At 41.4% G+C, this 17,510-nt stretch overlaps 1 protein-coding gene across 2 annotated transcripts in view; it reads right to left on the bottom strand.

Moving 5' to 3' along the window:
* CEP162 (centrosomal protein 162) overlaps positions 1-17,510 on the bottom strand; it is a 58,033-nt gene that overhangs the window by 13,844 nt on the left and 26,679 nt on the right. For both annotated transcript variants that reach the window (XM_048495062.1, XM_048495066.1), the window contains 8 exons: positions 14,912-15,060; positions 13,412-13,639; positions 12,624-12,761; positions 9,708-9,820; positions 6,952-7,057; positions 4,841-4,967; positions 3,812-3,975; positions 3,130-3,234 (listed from right to left, as the gene is read on the bottom strand). In XM_048495062.1, coding sequence (XP_048351019.1) covers positions 3,130-3,234; positions 3,812-3,975; positions 4,841-4,967; positions 6,952-7,057; positions 9,708-9,820; positions 12,624-12,761; positions 13,412-13,639; positions 14,912-15,060 — 1,130 coding nt within the window. The remainder of the gene's footprint in view (positions 1-3,129; positions 3,235-3,811; positions 3,976-4,840; positions 4,968-6,951; positions 7,058-9,707; positions 9,821-12,623; positions 12,762-13,411; positions 13,640-14,911; positions 15,061-17,510) is intronic.

The following is a 17,510-nucleotide window of genomic DNA, read 5'->3' as shown; positions in this document are numbered from 1 at the left end:
CAGGCCCTGTGGAACTCACCGAGGTCCTGCAGGGTCTGAAGAGCTGGTGGGAGAGCGACCAGGGACTTCCAGCAGCTCCGCCGATGCAGAGTGCAATGGCCTATTCCGGACATATGGGGTAAGACAGTCCAGCAAGTATGAGGGCCCCAAGCCGCGAAGGGCCTTAAAGTGAGTGCATCACCTTGAAGACGACCTGGAATTCCACCGGAAGCCAGTGCAGACGGCGCAATATGGGGGTAATATGATCTCGAAAAGAAGCCCCCGTAAGCAATCGAGCCGCCGCATTCTGGACCATTTTCAACCTCCGGGTCAGTCTCAAGGGAAGGCCCAAGTACAGCAAGTTACAGTAGTCTAATCTCGAGGTGACTGTCACATGGATCACAGTGGCCAGGTCAGCCTGGGAGAAGTAGGGGACCAGTCGCCGAGCCTGGCGGAGATGGAAAAAAGCTACCTGGGTAACATGGGCCACCTGGCCCTCCATAGAGAGCAGGGAGTCCAGGAGGACCCCCAGGCTACAAGCCAGGGAGGTCAGGGCCAGCATGACCCCTTCCAAAACCGGCCGCTGAAAATCCTCAGGCCTCTCACCACAACCCAGCCAAAGGACGTCCATCTTCGATGGATTAAGTTTTAACCTGCTCTGCTTTAACCAACCAGCAACTGACTCCAAACAATGCTATAGAGCCGCAGGGGTGGAGGCTACCCCCCTCCATCAACAGAATGAGCTGGGTGTCATCAGAATATTGGTGACAACTCAGCCCAAAGCTCCGCACCAACTGAGCAAGGGGTCACATGTAGATATTAAATAAGAGCGGGGATAACAAGGCCCCCTGAGGTACCCCGCACTGAAGCGAGCAACTTTGGGAGGCCTGGTCCCCGTACCACACCTGCTGACCCCTATCTCAGAGAAACGAGGCAATCCACTGAATGTCAGTGCCCCGCACTCCGGAAGCAGCCAGGCAATGGGTCAAAAGGTCATGGTTGACCACATCAAACGCTGCAGTAAGATCGAGCAATACTAACAGCGCTGATCCGCCCTGGTCAAGCTGCATGCGGAGCATATCTGTGACAGTGACAAGGACGGTCTCCATCCCATGCCCAGCATGGAAGCCGGACTGGAAGGGATCGAGTGCCGATGTGTCCTCCAGAAAACCCTGGAGCTGCTCCAACACCACTCTCTAAATTACCTTCCCCACGAAAGATTTGAGACGGGGCAGTAATTGGCCAGATTGCTGGGATCTAAGGATGGCCTTTTCAAGAGTGGGCGGAACACCGCCTCCTTCAACCCACCCGGAAACACTACTTGCTCAAGGGAGCCATTGATGATATTCCAAAGGTGGGGTCGCAACTCCTCCCGGCATGCTTTTATTAGCCAGGAGGGGCACGGATCCAGAGGACAGGTCGAAGGTCTAACAGCAGCCAGGACTCTGTCAACATCAGACTCAACAAGCAGGGAAAACCGGTCCATATAAGAACCTGAAGACGGCAACAGAGCCTCGAGTTCCCTAACTGTATCAAATGTGGCCAGAAGGTCCCGGCGGAGCAACGCGACTTTATCTGCAAAAAAGCTCATAAATGCCTCACAGCCAATAGCCAATCGAGAATTTGTGGTCCCCTCAGTCAATGAGGTAAGTGACCTAATGATCCGAAAAAATTGGGGCGGGGGAGAGCTAGCAGACGCGAGAGAGGATGAAAAATGCTCCCTCTTTGCACTCTTCGTCGCCAACTCATAGGCCTTCATAAACGTCCTATAAGTTGTTCGCGCAGCCTCACCATGAGACTTCCTCCACACTAGCTCTAGACATCTGAGCTCCTGTTTCATCGTGTGCAGCTCCTTGGTACACCAGGGAGCTCGCCGTACGAGGGGGCGCAGAGGATGCCGGGGAGCAATCACCTCAATGGCATCGTAGAGCCTGAATTCCAGTCCTCCACCTGCTCATCGAGGGTGCCAGGGGGCTCAGGATTCCGGAGAGCATTCAGGAATCCAAGCAGCTCCATAAGTCTCCGCGGGCGGACATAAATCAGTCTGTCGCCTAGACAGGGGAGGCACGGCACGTCTACCCGGACCTCCAAGGCAAAATGGTCAGACCATGGCACTCTGTCAACAGAGGATATGACCATAACAACTCCTGACCCAAAGACCAAGTCCAAAGTGTGACCGGCCTCATGAGTGGCGCCAGAACTTAATAAGGAGAGGCCCAGCGTCGCCATGAATGATACTAGGTCCACAGCCACTGAACAGGAGGCGGTATCGACATGGACGTTGAAGTCACCAGGACAATAAGTCTAGGGAACTGCAACACCCAGTCAGCCACTGCCCCATCAGCTGCGGCAGGCTGTCCCCTGGTGTGCTAGGCGACCCGTACACCAGGAAGACAGCCAACCTCTCCTGGGACAACCACTCAAGGGCAGCACACTCCACGCCAGTGATTCTTGGGACCGGGATAGGCCTGAAGGGGATCGAATCCCGGATGAACATCGCTACACCACCTGGCCCTGAGTTTGAGATTGGTGGATACATGCGAACCCTGGAGGCGAGACCTCGCCAAAGGCTCTCCATCACGCACCCAGGTTTTGGTGATGCATGCCAGGTCCATCTGCTTAGCCCCAAGAAAATCCTGGAGCGTCGCGGTCTTATTATTAATGGACCTGGCATTAATCAACACCGACGAAGCAGGGAATACACTGAGACATGTCACAAATTGCTTTGGAAAGTCCCTTCAGTTTCAAATGTAGTTTAAGTGTATGCTGTTAATTGAGAGCCTAAAGGGCATATTCTGTGTGTTTGATTACTAAAATGACACTTTATTTTAGGAATTGAATACTTCAAATTTCTGGCAGAGATGCAGTTACTGTATCTCTCAAGTTTCCATTGTAGCACAGCACCCAGATGCTTCTCACCTTTGGACCCGGAAAGCACCTTTGGACACAGCACTCTAATGAAAAGAAACAACTCCCCAAAGGAAGAGGCTTTTCTAGTATGATTTGAAACTCGTTCCCCTCCCCCACGTTCTCATTTAACCAGCATAAGGGCCTTGAAGAACCACAACAGCATTATCATTACTGATGCTTATTGGACTTCACTGCAAATCTGAAAACATCAAGAAAGAAAAAAAATTGCTTAATACATGCCTGCCGCTCAAGGTCTTGAATTCGTTTGGCATCTGCTGCCTTGTCCTTCAGTCGTTTCTTTTGGTGTGCTGACTGACTCCCAGCTTCACTTCTAAGCTTATCGACCTATACAATACATGTAGATATATACTGAAAAACAGGTATATGCAATATGTCCATTTTGTTATTAGCACAACACAAGAACACCTGCAAGCCTTTTTATGTTTAACAGGCATTTCTCTACATGAACATGATGCCTACTATGCTATCAAACTATCTGATTATGCTTAAACAGCAGGAGCAAATCATTCCAACATAGCAAATTAGAGAGTATTGTTTTCCAATGTAGGAGTGCCATTTTCTGTGATTAGAATGTCAAACCACATTCGAATGAAGTAAGGGACGGGTGGCGATCAGGCACAGAACACAGCTTGATCCACCATGCAATGAGAGAGACATGGCCCTCGTAGAACAGGGTCAAACTTGCCTTAATGGCCTAAGGCTAAAGAAATCCTGTTTTGGCTACCATTTGACAGGGAGAACTAAAACCCTAAAATATGAACTGAACAGCTAAGTCTCACGACTCAAGCACACAGCAGGTGTAGAACTAGAAACTGTAGAACTGTCAGGCGGGGATTCAGCCCAAGAACCTCCATCTTTAATCTCACCAACCAACGAAATCAAAGTCTGACACTATAATCACCTCTTTTTTCAGTTTATCAATTTCTGTTTTTGCTCCTCTCAGACAGGCTGCATCTTTATCCAGCAACTCCTGATTTTCTGCATACCACTGAAGCCTTTTCTGTAAACGTCCAATTTCCTCTTTGTAGGATTCTTCCATAACCTTCATCTCATATGATTTTACATCTAGAAAGGAAAAAAATATCAAGTATAAATGATAAAGCTCAGGAATACTGTGCACACGCTGTCATTCTTCCTCTTCGGCTACTTAAAAAAAATTGGTACAAGTTAATTTTTCAGATCTTAAGACTTTATATTCAGCATTAATTGTGGCACAGTTTAAAAATAACTATCAAATACAAAAATAAGAACAAATTCAGAAGTATAATTATTTGACTTTCTTCCCAAGTACTGGGTGAAAAACAATCTTAATTTCAGAATACAGTAATTAGACCAATTTGTTGTGGTGGAGTGTGAGTGGCTGACTCTTTTGCTATTCTTCTTCCTTATAACTCACATCCCATAGGAAGGTCTAATCGTTGCAATATAAAGAACCAGGCTCCTGAGTTAATGCTTTGGTTAATCATTCCATCTACCAAAGAAACATAGGGGAGAATTTCTCCCTGTACTCCACGGGCAGACACTCTTGTTTTCTCTCCTCTCATGAAATGGAGAAGTGGGTAAGTACCTCCAAAATGCACCTCCAAAATGCATTGCTTCCCTATAATGGCCAGTTGTGGTGAATCTCATCTGCACAAATTGCACCACTGTCAGCCTTCTGAAACCACAATAGAAAGTACTGAGGAGAAAGTACCTAGCTTTCCTAACAGGAAACTGAAGGACAAAGGATTTTTACCAATCTCTCTTTCACAATTCTGCTGCTCATTTCCAACACAAGGGCCATTTATTGTAAGATTTTGGTGCCTCAAGCACAATAGAATTCAATATAATGGAGACACATTATTTTTATTTTACAAAGGAAATTATAGTACAAATGGAGAACAATCTTATTATCAAAACAAATAATGGCCTCTTCAAAGTAGGGGTTTACCTGAAGTAGAAGTAATTTGGGCTCTTGCCAAATCTCGTTCTTTCTTCACTTGTTCCAAGTCTACTTCAAGGGCTTGTTTGTCTTGCTTTAGCCTCTTTCTTTCTTCAAGCAAACTAGTTTCTGCTGCCTTCATTTTCCACACCAGAGATCGAAGGGTTGCAAAAACACAATACATAAGGATACAAGTTCTGAGTAACTGAACATCACATATGCCTGAATTACAATGACAGTTTCTGTGCTATACTATAGTGTGTAACACACCACTGCATGATAAAATATATTATTCATATCTAAGCTATTTATATCCAGCCTTTTCTATTCAGCCCAAAGCAGTTCAAATATGCACAGGAAACCAAGGACACGCAATGTAGTAAAAAATTACAATGCAGAACCAAAGTTCTTCCAGAGCAATTACCAATAAATTAATTTCTCATCAGAAAGAGTCAGTACTTAAAATATAAGCCCTTCAGGAAAAGGAACTTTGAAAAATAACTGTTTTGCAAGCCCCATGGAAGACTATTAATATTGGTGCAACGGGACATTCTCTAGGAGATAGTTCCACAGAACAGGGCAGCAACTGAAAAATCCCAAAAATGAACTGAGGCAGAATGGACCACTCTAGGGTGGGGGACAGAAAATGAGAGGAAACTGGTGTGTGGACAGATACTGGGAAGGACACTTCTACAGATTAGGTCCCAAGTTGTGAAAGGTATCAAAGTTCAAAACTACCATTCTTAACTAGAAACCTTGAAATTGTTGCAATACACACAGAGCAGCAACAAAAGCAGCACAGTACTAGCTGCAGTTTCCAAGTTGTCTTCACGGGCAGCTCCACATAGTGAACATTGTAATAATCTAGTCCAGAGGTTTACAGAAGTATGGGTCAATGCGGCCAGCAGCACTTAAAAGGGAGAAAACTTTCTCCACATCCAGAACTACATGCCTGCACAAACACTTGAAGAGAATAAATGTAGAGTTTGGATACAGGAATGTTACATTCAAACAATGCTGAAGTTCCCTATATGGCCTTGGGCAAGTCATTATCAGTCCACTTGTCTCATGAGACTGTTTTGAGGCAAAATGAAGTCTTCATGGCCAGATTCACTGGATAGAAAATAGGATGAAAATGTGTAACAAATGCAGCATTGTATTAGAAGTGCAGGCCTGCTGTTGCAAGTTAAGCTACAAGGAAGGGGATCCAGATCCTAACCCTTTGCCTAGCAAATAACTGGGCCTTGAAGGGGAGAGAAGTTTCAGTCTGAAGCCCTTAAGAGGGATTATTTGGGAAATAAGTTTTCAAATTGTATCTTGGGGGACTGATGACTGGAGCTGCGAAGGCACCTCCTCCCTGTCCCTGCCTCATCTGTGAGAACACAACCACAGATAAACTCAGTCAAGAAGCAGTGCATTAGTTGTACTGCACTCCCGTTTTCTTACTTGTGATATTGGATGTATTTCATTGCTGTTCCTACATCAGAAATCTATGGGGCTTTATTATTTTGAACTTTCTTTGAACTGTGCTCAACCCAGAGGAGCAGCAAGAGGGAAAAGTACCCAATGCACCGGTGTGTCCTCCACCCCCACCCCAGAACGCCTTCACCACACCCCCACAGGGGCACGCACCCGGTGCATCGTGTACCCCCGCCCCCTTGGAGCTACACCTCTGGCTCAACCAAATGTTCCTCATGGGGATTTCTCATTGGGCATACTGAACTTCAGATATGTTGAATTGAGGATTGCCAATAGGCTTAGAAGAAAATGTCCTGTCTCTTTAACAGAGGCATTAATTGTGTGGAAATAGGCAGCTGAAGCTTCTCACAGCATGGAAGTAAACATCATGACACGGTAAATCAATCCCATTAATAGTCTATTCAAGGGTAAGGACATTTTCCCCCCTATGCAGTTGGTAACTCCAGTTAGATCACAGCAGTATCTTAAATATACTGCATCTATGATGTTTTTCAACAACAAAAAGCGGGGGGACTCTCTTCTAGCCCCTGAAGGGTTTTCATCCAATAAAGTCACCCTACTAGTTGCAGCTAAATCAACGTATTAGAAATCAAAATATTACAAGCAATTAAAATAGTTAAGTGGTTAGCAAAGCCATTTACCTTAGCTGCTCGAAGTTCTAAAATTAAATCCGTAAAACTCTGATTGCCAGCTGATTCAGAATTCTGCACTCCACGAGATAAAAGATTATTTCTTTCCATTTGTTCTCTAATTCAGTTCAAAGAGAAATAGAGAATTGGTTATTTTGCATAGCTTTATGCTTTGCTATGCATCTATGTAGTGAGCGATCAAAAAATTTTGGGCCCGGAACAGTTTGGCTTTTGTCCTGATAGATCTATATTTGATCACTACATTGCCCTTGCACGTTTGGTCAAGAAAAACAGCAATGCAGGTGGGAAGAAACTAGTCTCTGCTTTCCTTGATTTAAAGAAAGCTTTTGATTCCGTTCCCAGGGAATCTTCTGTAGAAAAAACTGAATAAGATTATGATGTACAAAAGATTATTTTTTCTTATTCACAGATTATATTCCTTAACTAGGTGCTAAGAGAGCAAATGACTTGTCTTGTTCTGTGCCTTATCACATCTCTTGTCTTGTTTTGTGCCTTATCGTGATTCTAGTTTACTTTCCATTTATCTTGAAAAATCCAAATAATCATTACCTTTTCAAAGACCTGGAAATATATTGTTTGGACAGCCAAGGGCAATGTTATTGAACAAGTTAGAAAGTTCAGGTATTTGGGCCTAAATTTCAATAGAACAATAGATGGACAACTCAACAGAAACAGATCTGGCCAATGGCAGTGTATCTGCAGCGGCATGCTTCTTTTATGTTCAGGGTGACCAATATGTTTCTGTGGCCACTTGTGTAGTTAATAATAAACCCATAGTTCAACTTGATATAGAGTTCCCATTTGGGTTAGTGCATTTAATCAGCTTGTTGAGAAGATCCAAGCTTTCTTCTTGTGTCACATTTTGAATGCTCCAAATTGTGCAGGATAGGCAGCTATGTGTTTTGAAACTGGATTGAGAAACAAGAGTCTGGCTTCACACCTTGAAAATTCAGCTGCACCTTCACTTGATACCTGAATAGCCTAGTTTAGTGCATATTATGTTGTCTGACTCTTTTTCAAGCAATTGGTTGAATCTAATTTGTCAGAAAATCAAGTCAATTGACATTTCACTTGACTTACTTTTCAAGCTGAAAAAACAAGATTTTAGAGACTGTTGGATATTTAGAGATGCTGTTTGCATTTAGGCATGCTCCCCACCTGTGTATGGCATAGTACCTGTTTATGAGATTCTAGCTGCTGATTTCTTGCCCCTCAAATCCCAGCAAATCCACAGAGCTTTTATGATTGCAAAGTTCATTTTGCGTTCTGCAGTCCTTTATGGCAGATTCTCCTCATCAGCAAAGACTTTGCCCATTTAGTGCTGGAACTCCTGAATTTATCTCATGTTTTGCTTCACTGTAATTTTCATACTGAATTGAGGAATTATTTAATTACCCCTCTTTTACACAGTGCCTAAACCCCCCCACCCAAAAAACAACTAATGCTTTAGCCATAAAATTAACTCCCACAAAAAACCCATCCCCCAAAATACTGAAGCTTAAAGTGGAATTTGTGTGGACAAAAAAAGAAAAAGATCAGGGTAAATACAATGCAAATCCGGAACAGATGTTGGGAGGAGTTTGCTTTTAGTTCAGAATCGGTTCTCTCTTTCTCTTACGCCATTTTAAAAAATAACTGCTTGTCTGCCTAGTTGATACAAATGGCCATCTAAGATTTTACTGATTTTTTATATCATATATGACACAGTAATCAAATCAAAATGAATGAGAACAGAGAATTGGCCACAAACACCAAATCGGCTACATAATTTCCAATTCCTAAAGCATTTGTGCCACATGATCCCCTTCGATGATTTCTTTGATTTCTTGGAAGGGCCTATGATTGTCAATAACTTTGGATAATTCTAAAGTACTTTAAACTTTATGATTGTTCCTTTGTGTTATCTTTTGATGTATGATCTGCTTATGAAATTTGTTACAAATTAATAAAAAATGACTAAAAAAGGTTTTTGATTCGATCTTGCTTTTGGGCAGCAAGATCACGGAACACTAGTCCTATAATTGAACTGGAGTAACTGTTTGGATATTCAGGCTATTTGTTGCAAACTAAATCTAGTGAAATTTTTTTTTTGCAAAAAAAGGGTTTCTGAATTAATTTCACTGAGATGACTTGTATGGCTTCCATCTTTAGGAACAAACTTCATTTTGAATAGTAAAATCAAAAAGATGCTTGATGTTTTCTCACCCACTTTTAAAGACTCTCTCAAATATATTCTACAGCACTATAATGTAAACTACTAATGATCAAGATTCAGATCCTTGAGGTTAATGAAGTATATGCATTCTGATGTCAATGTTTATTTAATAATCATAGCTAGAATTTTAACTCCAACATCTTTTAGTCACTCAACCAAGCTCAGTCTCAGATGGGTCACATATAGTTGACAGATACATACAAGTTCTATCAAACTAGCTCTGTTAGCAAATTAAGCCTCATTCTGCACATGCAGAATAATGCACTTTCAAATTGCTTTCAGTGCTCTTTGAAGCTGTGCGGAATGGCAAAATCCACTTGCAAACAATTGTGAAAGTGGTTTGAAAACGCATTATTTTGCGTGTGCGGAAGGGGCCTAAGTCTACTGATTTGTTTGGAGAATTATATATAAGCAATAGAACGTTTTACTCCAAGTCTGATGACAGAAGGTCTCAAAACAACAACAGCTTCCTATTTATTTGTGACCTACTCGAGATCATAATGAATTTTGATTAGGTATTTAAATCACTCACCTTAAGGATGCGAGTTCAGTCATCAAGCGCTGATTTTCTTTAAACATGTTTTCCTCATTTTTCTTGTTACTTATCTGCAGCTCTTTTACTTTCTGGTATAACCGTTCATTTTCCTCAATAAAAAAATCAAGAATAACTGTACTTAACCACCATGTACTTGCAAACAAGGATGTGTAGTACTTATAAATGAACACTTTCACCTGCAGTATGTTAACTTAGATTTAGTAAATATTCATTAAATAAAATTCCAATCTCAAGGTTGTAAATTTTATAGAAGCCAAAATTCAGTTGTATTTTGTTTTTTTACACTGTTAGGCAGAAAACTTCATAAGAGTACCCTGTTAACTGGAATAAAACAAGTGCAGCAGCTTTCATACGTTTGCATACTATCTCATATGCCAGGGCACTAACTTTTTTTTTTAAATGAGAGCTACTTTGGAGTAATGAAAAAGACTCTGAGTTACTCCCCCCTCAACCAGTGTTTTGTTCTGTCCCAGAAACAGAATGTGGACTAGGAACAGCACTAACAACAAAGCCGTCAACTCAGCATCATAGAAAATAAAATAAAATAAAAGCTTTTAAAAAGCTTAGAGCAGATTTTTCCTGGGTTTTCTATGGGCTGCAGGACTTATGATGCAGCAGTTGGTGAGCTACGTGTAGAAGACTCCTGTCATAGATTGTGCCAATCATTATATAATGCATACCTGGAAATTATGCAGGTTTCTCATGCAGTCAACACCTGCAGTGCTATTCTAAGCAGAATTACACCTTTCAAAGCCCACTGATCTCAATAGATTTAGGAAGGTGCAACTTTGAATAGGTCCATTTCTAATTTTAACCTGTGTGCCTATGCATGGAGGGAATGAACCTTCCTACAGCACCCTTGTTTATGAATGGATAAACATCTTGCAATGTCTCTCTCATCTGAAGAAAATTTATACCCCACTTTTCTCAACTGTAAGGAGTCCCAAAGTGGTTTACAATCGCCTTTCCACTGCCCATGACAGACATCTTGTGAGGTAGGTGGGGCTGAGAGAGTTCTGAGACAACTGTGACTAGCCCAAGGTCACCCATCAGGTTTCATGTTGAGGAGTATAGAAACAAACCTGGTTCACCAGATTAGAGTCCGTAACTCATGTGGAGGAGTGGGGAATCAAACTCGGTTTTCCAGTTGTTTAGCTTCTTCCTCATAATCAGTTTCTTTTCCCCCTCCATTCTCTTTTCAGTATTTTTGAAATGTTAATTTCTTTTTCATCTAGGAGTGGCAGGGGAGGATGTTCCTGATCTTTTCCAACCAGCCACTTTACAATCCAGATTCTCCAATTTCAATGTACTCTCCCACACCACACTGAAGTTATGCCATTTTATCTATGACTCTTTCCACAGATTCACATTCATAAGAGTTCTTTTTCATTCTAGGTGTCCCTGGAGTTCTTATTACAGTCATATAGACAACAGTTTTATTGTATTATTTCCAGAATATTTCCATATGTGGTAAAAAAAACCCTGCAGAGATTACCTTTCCGCATGGGCGCTGAGTGGGGGTGCATAGGCATAAATTATGCTGATGCACCCCCCCGGGACCGTTCACACAGACGGTCCCAGTAGGGGCGCAGGGGAAAGCGCAGCCTTCGCACAGGCTGCGCCTTCCCCAACCAGCTTACTTGCTCCTGCTGGCTTCCATCACGTTGTGGAGAACAGGGGAAATGCCCCCTGGCTAGAGTGACGGCTCTGGAGACGAATGCCAGGGGGCATGTCCCTTGTTCTCCACAATGTGATGGAGCTCCAACAGGAAAATATAAGCTCACATCTGGGGGAGGCCAGGGAGGAAAAGCCGATCTGGGGGAGGGTGGGAGGAGAAAGAGAATGGCTGGGAAAAGCCGCGCGGCACTTTTGAAAAACCTCAAAGCTTCGTGGAGTGAGGGTTTCAAAAGTGGTGTTTTCCATACGCCACTTGGCCCGTGTGAACACAGGCGCTGCTTTCGCGTTGCCAGCAGCACCCTGCTGTCTTGAAGCACATGTGTACTCCCCCAAGGAGAGCCCGGACTTTTGCTGTCCCTGGGGCACTGTATTCTTCCCATGTGGAAACAGCCACAGAAGGAAAAAGGAGTTTACATAAAATGTCTTTTGTTCTAAATGATTAAGCAACCAATCACTTTTCACTGAACTAGGGGTCAAGTTTCTACTGATGTAAAAAATCATTATGGGAGGAAAATAAATTGCTGTTCTAAGGCCACTTCTGCCCATGCAAAATAATGCATTTTAATTTACTTTCACAATTGTTTACAAGTGGATTTTGCTTTTCCGCACAGTAAAATCCAGTCGCAAAGTGCATTGAAAGTGGATTGAAAGTACGTTATTCTGCATGTGCGGAAGGGGCCTAAGAATATCAGCTATAACACTATAATGGTGATTCCATCAAATGAAACTCATAAGCTTTTCCTGACCCTCTGTTTAGGCAGCCCACTCTACAATACAATTGGTAACAATTCCTTATCTCTTGTGATCAGACAGTTTAAGGATTTGGGGCAATACATGTATACTAAGAATATACCCTTTGTCTTTGTACAATTTTGTTTCAAATGCACAATACAGAATTCAGATACACAACATAGGAGAGGGAGGATGAGAAGTATATCGCAAGGTTTGTGTGTATGGTGTGTGGTTTGTGTGCAGTGACCAATGAAGAAGTGCTAATGGCCATTCCAACACCAGTAGCGGAGCTGGGACCAGAGAGACAGCAGGTGAACTACTATGGGTGCTTAGGTCCTTTCAGGCCAAACTGCTGTGTGTCCAATAGCTCACAGTAATGAACTATTAGACACTGATTTTTAGGCTTTACAGGTGACTGTCTATCTGTATCATATGCATTTGAAAAGCTTGTCTAGTGTACTCACAACATTGAAATGTCTCTACCTGCTGATAACCCTGAAGAAGAGTTTCTTGATTGCGAACTTCTTTTTGGATTTCTTTCAATATTTCTCCATCATCAGGAATTCTTTCCCAAATGTCTGTCCACTTCCCTCCTTTGTTCAGGTTTTCTCTATTATTTAGCTAAGAAAAAATGTATGTAAACATATAAAGTACACCTTAGATATACAGCTACTTACCAGATAAACTATTAACTAGATAAAAGCCTTCATCAAATGTTCACCTGCATTTAATGACGTTGTTCTCTGCTACCTTTAAGAATCCTTTCTGTATGCTTCCCTTCATTTAAGGAACACAGGATGAAATATATACATACCCAGAGGTGGGATTCAAATAATTTAACAACCATTTCCGGTGGTGGGATTCAAATAATTTAACAACTGGATGTTTACAAGCACCATTTTAACAACCAGTTCTGCCAAAGTCGTGTGAACCTGCTGAATCCCACCACTGTACATACCCCAATTTTTCACTCATGTACTGCTTTCATAAAGACTACTACCAATTGAGTTACAATTGAGTTTTATCTCTGGCTAATATTACATTCATTGACATAGAGTAAATAGATGTAAAAACCAGTGCCTCTACCAGCTGAGTAACTTCTAAATAATCACTTATTATGAGTAGCATCACTGAAAAAAAAAAGTATGTATTTTCTTTTATCAGAATTGAAATGACAGAACCAATAAGTAGCTGGTCATTTTTACTGGACAGGATCACCAAGTGATACTCTTTATTACTGAATAAGGAAAAGCTGTAATTAGGAATATTACCTGTGTTTGAAGAACGTACTTTTCTTGGTTTAGCTGACAAAAATCTCTTTCACGTTGCATTTCCATATCTGTTATTTTTGCCTCCATTTCCTTCTCCTTGTGCAAAGATGTGGCTTTGAGATGATGAATTAAATCATGGGCTACAGCCAATTTTTCCTCTACTTCCTGAACTCTTCTAAATAAATAAAGTTCCCTTCCACTATTTTGGGAAGGAGAATAAGAAGAAGCCTGGTAAAAAAAAAATACATCCTATTTGAACAGAGATCAAGATTAGTTTACCATTTTCTTTTTAATTCAACAGTACACGCTGGAGGTACTGGGCTGTGCCCACATGCAGAAGAGTGAGGAGGGGCAACCCCATCCAATTCCTCTCTCCACTACAAGCCCAAATCCAAAAGACTCTTTTTCTGCGAAGGTTCCCCAACTCCTGGTAGTGTTTCAGGGATCACAGCAGGTTGCTGGGGAAAGAGGATGGCAGAGAAAGATCTGACTGTGTCAAAAAATGTCTAATATTTTCAAATGCTGAACTTCTGTGCAAGTTATTTTGTTAGTCATTTTAATTTAAAGAGAAACCACTGGACAAGATTTAATTTTTTTTCAGAAGAGATTCATGATTAAACACTGGCAAATAAGCAGTGCCGAAAGCATAACGGGGAAAAATGCAAACAGACAGGACTGGTCTGGCAGCACAATGCCAAATCAGCATGGGCCTCATCAGGATGCAGGTGGATGGCCCAAGTCAACTGCTGAGGACTTTCTACAGGAAAGAAGGCGTATGGAGGCATAAAGTGCAATAAAGTGGTTCTACTGTTTTCATTCATTCCACTGCAATGATTTTGAACAGGAAGGCACTCTGGCTGCCAATGCCCTGGAAGTGTTTTTTCCCTGTCAAGTTATAAATGACTTAAGGTGACTCCATGAAGCTTTCAAGGAAAGAGACTTTCAGAGATGGTTTGCCATAGCCTGCCTCTGTATAGTGACTCTGGTATCCCATGGTGGTCTCCCATCCTAGTACTGACCAGAGTGGACCTTGCTTAGCTTCTGAAATATCACAAGATGTGGCTAGCTTAGGCTATCCAGGTCAGTGCACACAGAACATACATGGTACAAGTATTTAAAATGCATAGTACTGCAAAATAATTAAAAAGGGCAGCAAAACCGACTATCTTCTAGTAGCTGCTACTCTATTAGACAGAAGAGGAAAATAGCATCCAGTCAGTGAAAGATGATCTCCCATTCATTCACTTGGGATGTAATGATGTCAGATAGGGGCAGAGGTTCATTGTAAATCTCCCCACACACTGGAGAGGACTCAGTTTCATCACATTATGTCTGCATTCTTCTCTTGCATCTCTGTAAGTAGATCAGAGGGGGGTGGGGGAATCAAGAACTCCAGGACTTTTTATTGTTCTGCAAATGTTGGTCCAGCATAAACGTCACTGTACTGCCATTCCCTTCCTGCAAATCTTTAGAAATGCTAATATTGGATTGGTGGCTTACATGGCAACTCTCCAGAGAAGAGTCCTTTCCTTTATCTTGCTGTTGGGGACTACTTGCAGAGGTGCGCGCAATAGTAGCAAGGGAATCTCTCTTCATAGAAACTGGTTTGTTTGTTTGTATTACCCTTGTTCCAGAAAATGTTTCTTTGTCTGTCAGGAGGGAAAATAATGTATGCTGTAATTTTGAAAGCAGTTGTCTTAATCACCATGGAGACGGAGGACCACCTTATTTAATTCAGCAAATTAATTCAAGACACACAAAAATAGATTCAGCCTTCTCTTTCCTGTTAGCTGAATTCATGGTAACAGAGTACTTCTGCCACAAATAATTATTTCCCTGTAAAAAGCAAAAAATCAAGGATGAAGGAAAGAATATTCCATGGCTACTATATCATCAAAAGGTTGCAGTATTGAGAGAACAATAGCAAAAGAAGGTGGATATTTGAAGAGAAAAATAACTTTTGAACAATTACAGGAGATACAAAACAGGTAAAATTCATAGACTTACAGCAATTTAATAAAGAAACTGAACAAGTAAAAGTGCATGAATAAAATGGATGCTGAATTTAGGAGGAAATATAAGTATGAATCAATAGGATACACTTTAGGCTAAGGAAATTACATTTACATCATGTCAGATATTAAGAGAAAATTGGTATAAAATCTTTTTAGATGGTATATTATATCTAAAGATTCAGCTAAAGTAAACAATGGTTATAATGCAAAATGTTGGAAATGTCAAGATACTGATACTACTTTTTATCATATGAGGCGGAAATATCCAAAAGCAGGGACATATTGGTTTATTATTTATGATGAAATGCAAAAGATACTGAAAATTAACTTTGTATGTTATTAAATATTTTGTCAAATAATGTACCAAAAGTGTATAATGAACTGTTTAAATGTATGACCGCCACCAGAATTGTGTTTGCAACATAGTGGAAAGCAGATTACCATCCGGATCTTACAGAATGGATGAATAAACTGATAGAATACTTAACAACAGAAAAGCTGACATCCTTGGTATGCAACCGACTGTCCGCAGAGTATGGAATAAGATGGAAGGATTTTTTTCAGACTACATAAACTAGGAACAATAAGAGTTATACGTATAAGAATAAAATGGTGACCTGAGATTTTAGATCTAATTTAGATTTGAAAATCTTAACTGGAATTTAAGATGCTGTAATATCAGATAATAATAGCTATAAACAAGCTTCACTTATATTGTAACACTTAATTCTTATTTCATGAAAATTAAAATATTCCTTTAAAAATCATTGTTTCCTTGCAATAACCAGACTTAATATTTAAAGTTCATACTTCGAGGACAAGATCTAAGTAGACAAGTACTAAGTAGGCTTGGTGATTTGGCATGGCTGAACCTCCAAAAAAGCCGAATTGCACTGCGATTCAGCCGATTCGGCTTGTATTCAAGCCGAATGCAAGCTGCCCAAATTACAAACCAATCCGAGTGCAATGCATTCAGTGATTTGGCTATAAAGATAATTTTACAACCAACAAGTCCGAATTTTACTGAATTTTTTCAGTATTGCTGAAGCTTAGTATTAAGTAAATCATTCATGTGAAACTGATACAGTCACATCTGTGCTGGAGGTGCCACAGAAATCATACTTACTGGGCTTGAGTTTCAAACACTGACAAAATGTATTGGCTACGTCTAACAGGAAGAGAAGTACTGTACTACAATTATCCTGTAGTTTGGATTGTACATCAAAATAGAGAAAAAAAAACTCGGGATGTACATTTGGATGAAGAAATATTCAGAATTCATCAAATAATGCCATATTTAGATAGTTCTGAATGTTTCCAGATACAATTGATATTTCCAAAGATCTGTAAATAATTTCTAACATTTGGCATCCCATTTACTCCTATATAAAGCAGAAGGCTCGGTTGATGCTTGCTAGAGGAAGAAAGTGAAACCTATTTCTCAAGCATTCTGGAGTTCATTTTCGAGAATTGGAATTTAAAATTCCTCAGACACCCTGGCAACAAGGGTAATGGGAGCAGAGTACTCAGAGTCCCCTGACTGGTGTTGCAGTGGGTTTCCCAAGAGACAGAGCAAGGCTGGGGTGAGAGCAAAGCTTGTGAAAGATGTCTGTCTGCACCAAGGAAATTTAGCAGAACTGATATACGTTTACCAATTTCCACCCTGAACTACCCTTCAACCCAGAGTAACAGATTTATACTGGGGTGTCAGGCAACTGGTACAGCATCAGTTGGGCAGGGCACAGGTGGTACATTTTATAAGTGACTTCAGGAGCAGTCAGTGTGCATAACATGCCCCTCTCTCCCTGACAAGGCACAGGTTGGAGGTAGAAGCACCAGCCATAGGGAAACACCAAAGGGCCCTGTACAGGTGGGCCCTGTTGAATGTGGCTGTGATGGAGGGCCGCCACATAGCTCACAACATTCAAGTGGTTCTGGGGGACATGCTGCAGCAGTGTAGTCTAGCTACAGAAAAGCAAGGCCTATTTCTTACACATAATGTGACAGATATGGTGGCAGAATTGCAGCTAGGAAGGTAAAAGGGTGTGGTGTCTGGCCCACACTCTCATCCCAGAAGTTCAGGG

Source organism: Sphaerodactylus townsendi, linkage group LG01 (assembly GCF_021028975.2).
Source record: "Sphaerodactylus townsendi isolate TG3544 linkage group LG01, MPM_Stown_v2.3, whole genome shotgun sequence".
Lineage (NCBI taxonomy): Eukaryota > Metazoa > Chordata > Lepidosauria > Squamata > Sphaerodactylidae > Sphaerodactylus > Sphaerodactylus townsendi.
This window is presented reverse-complemented; position numbering and strand designations above follow the sequence as displayed.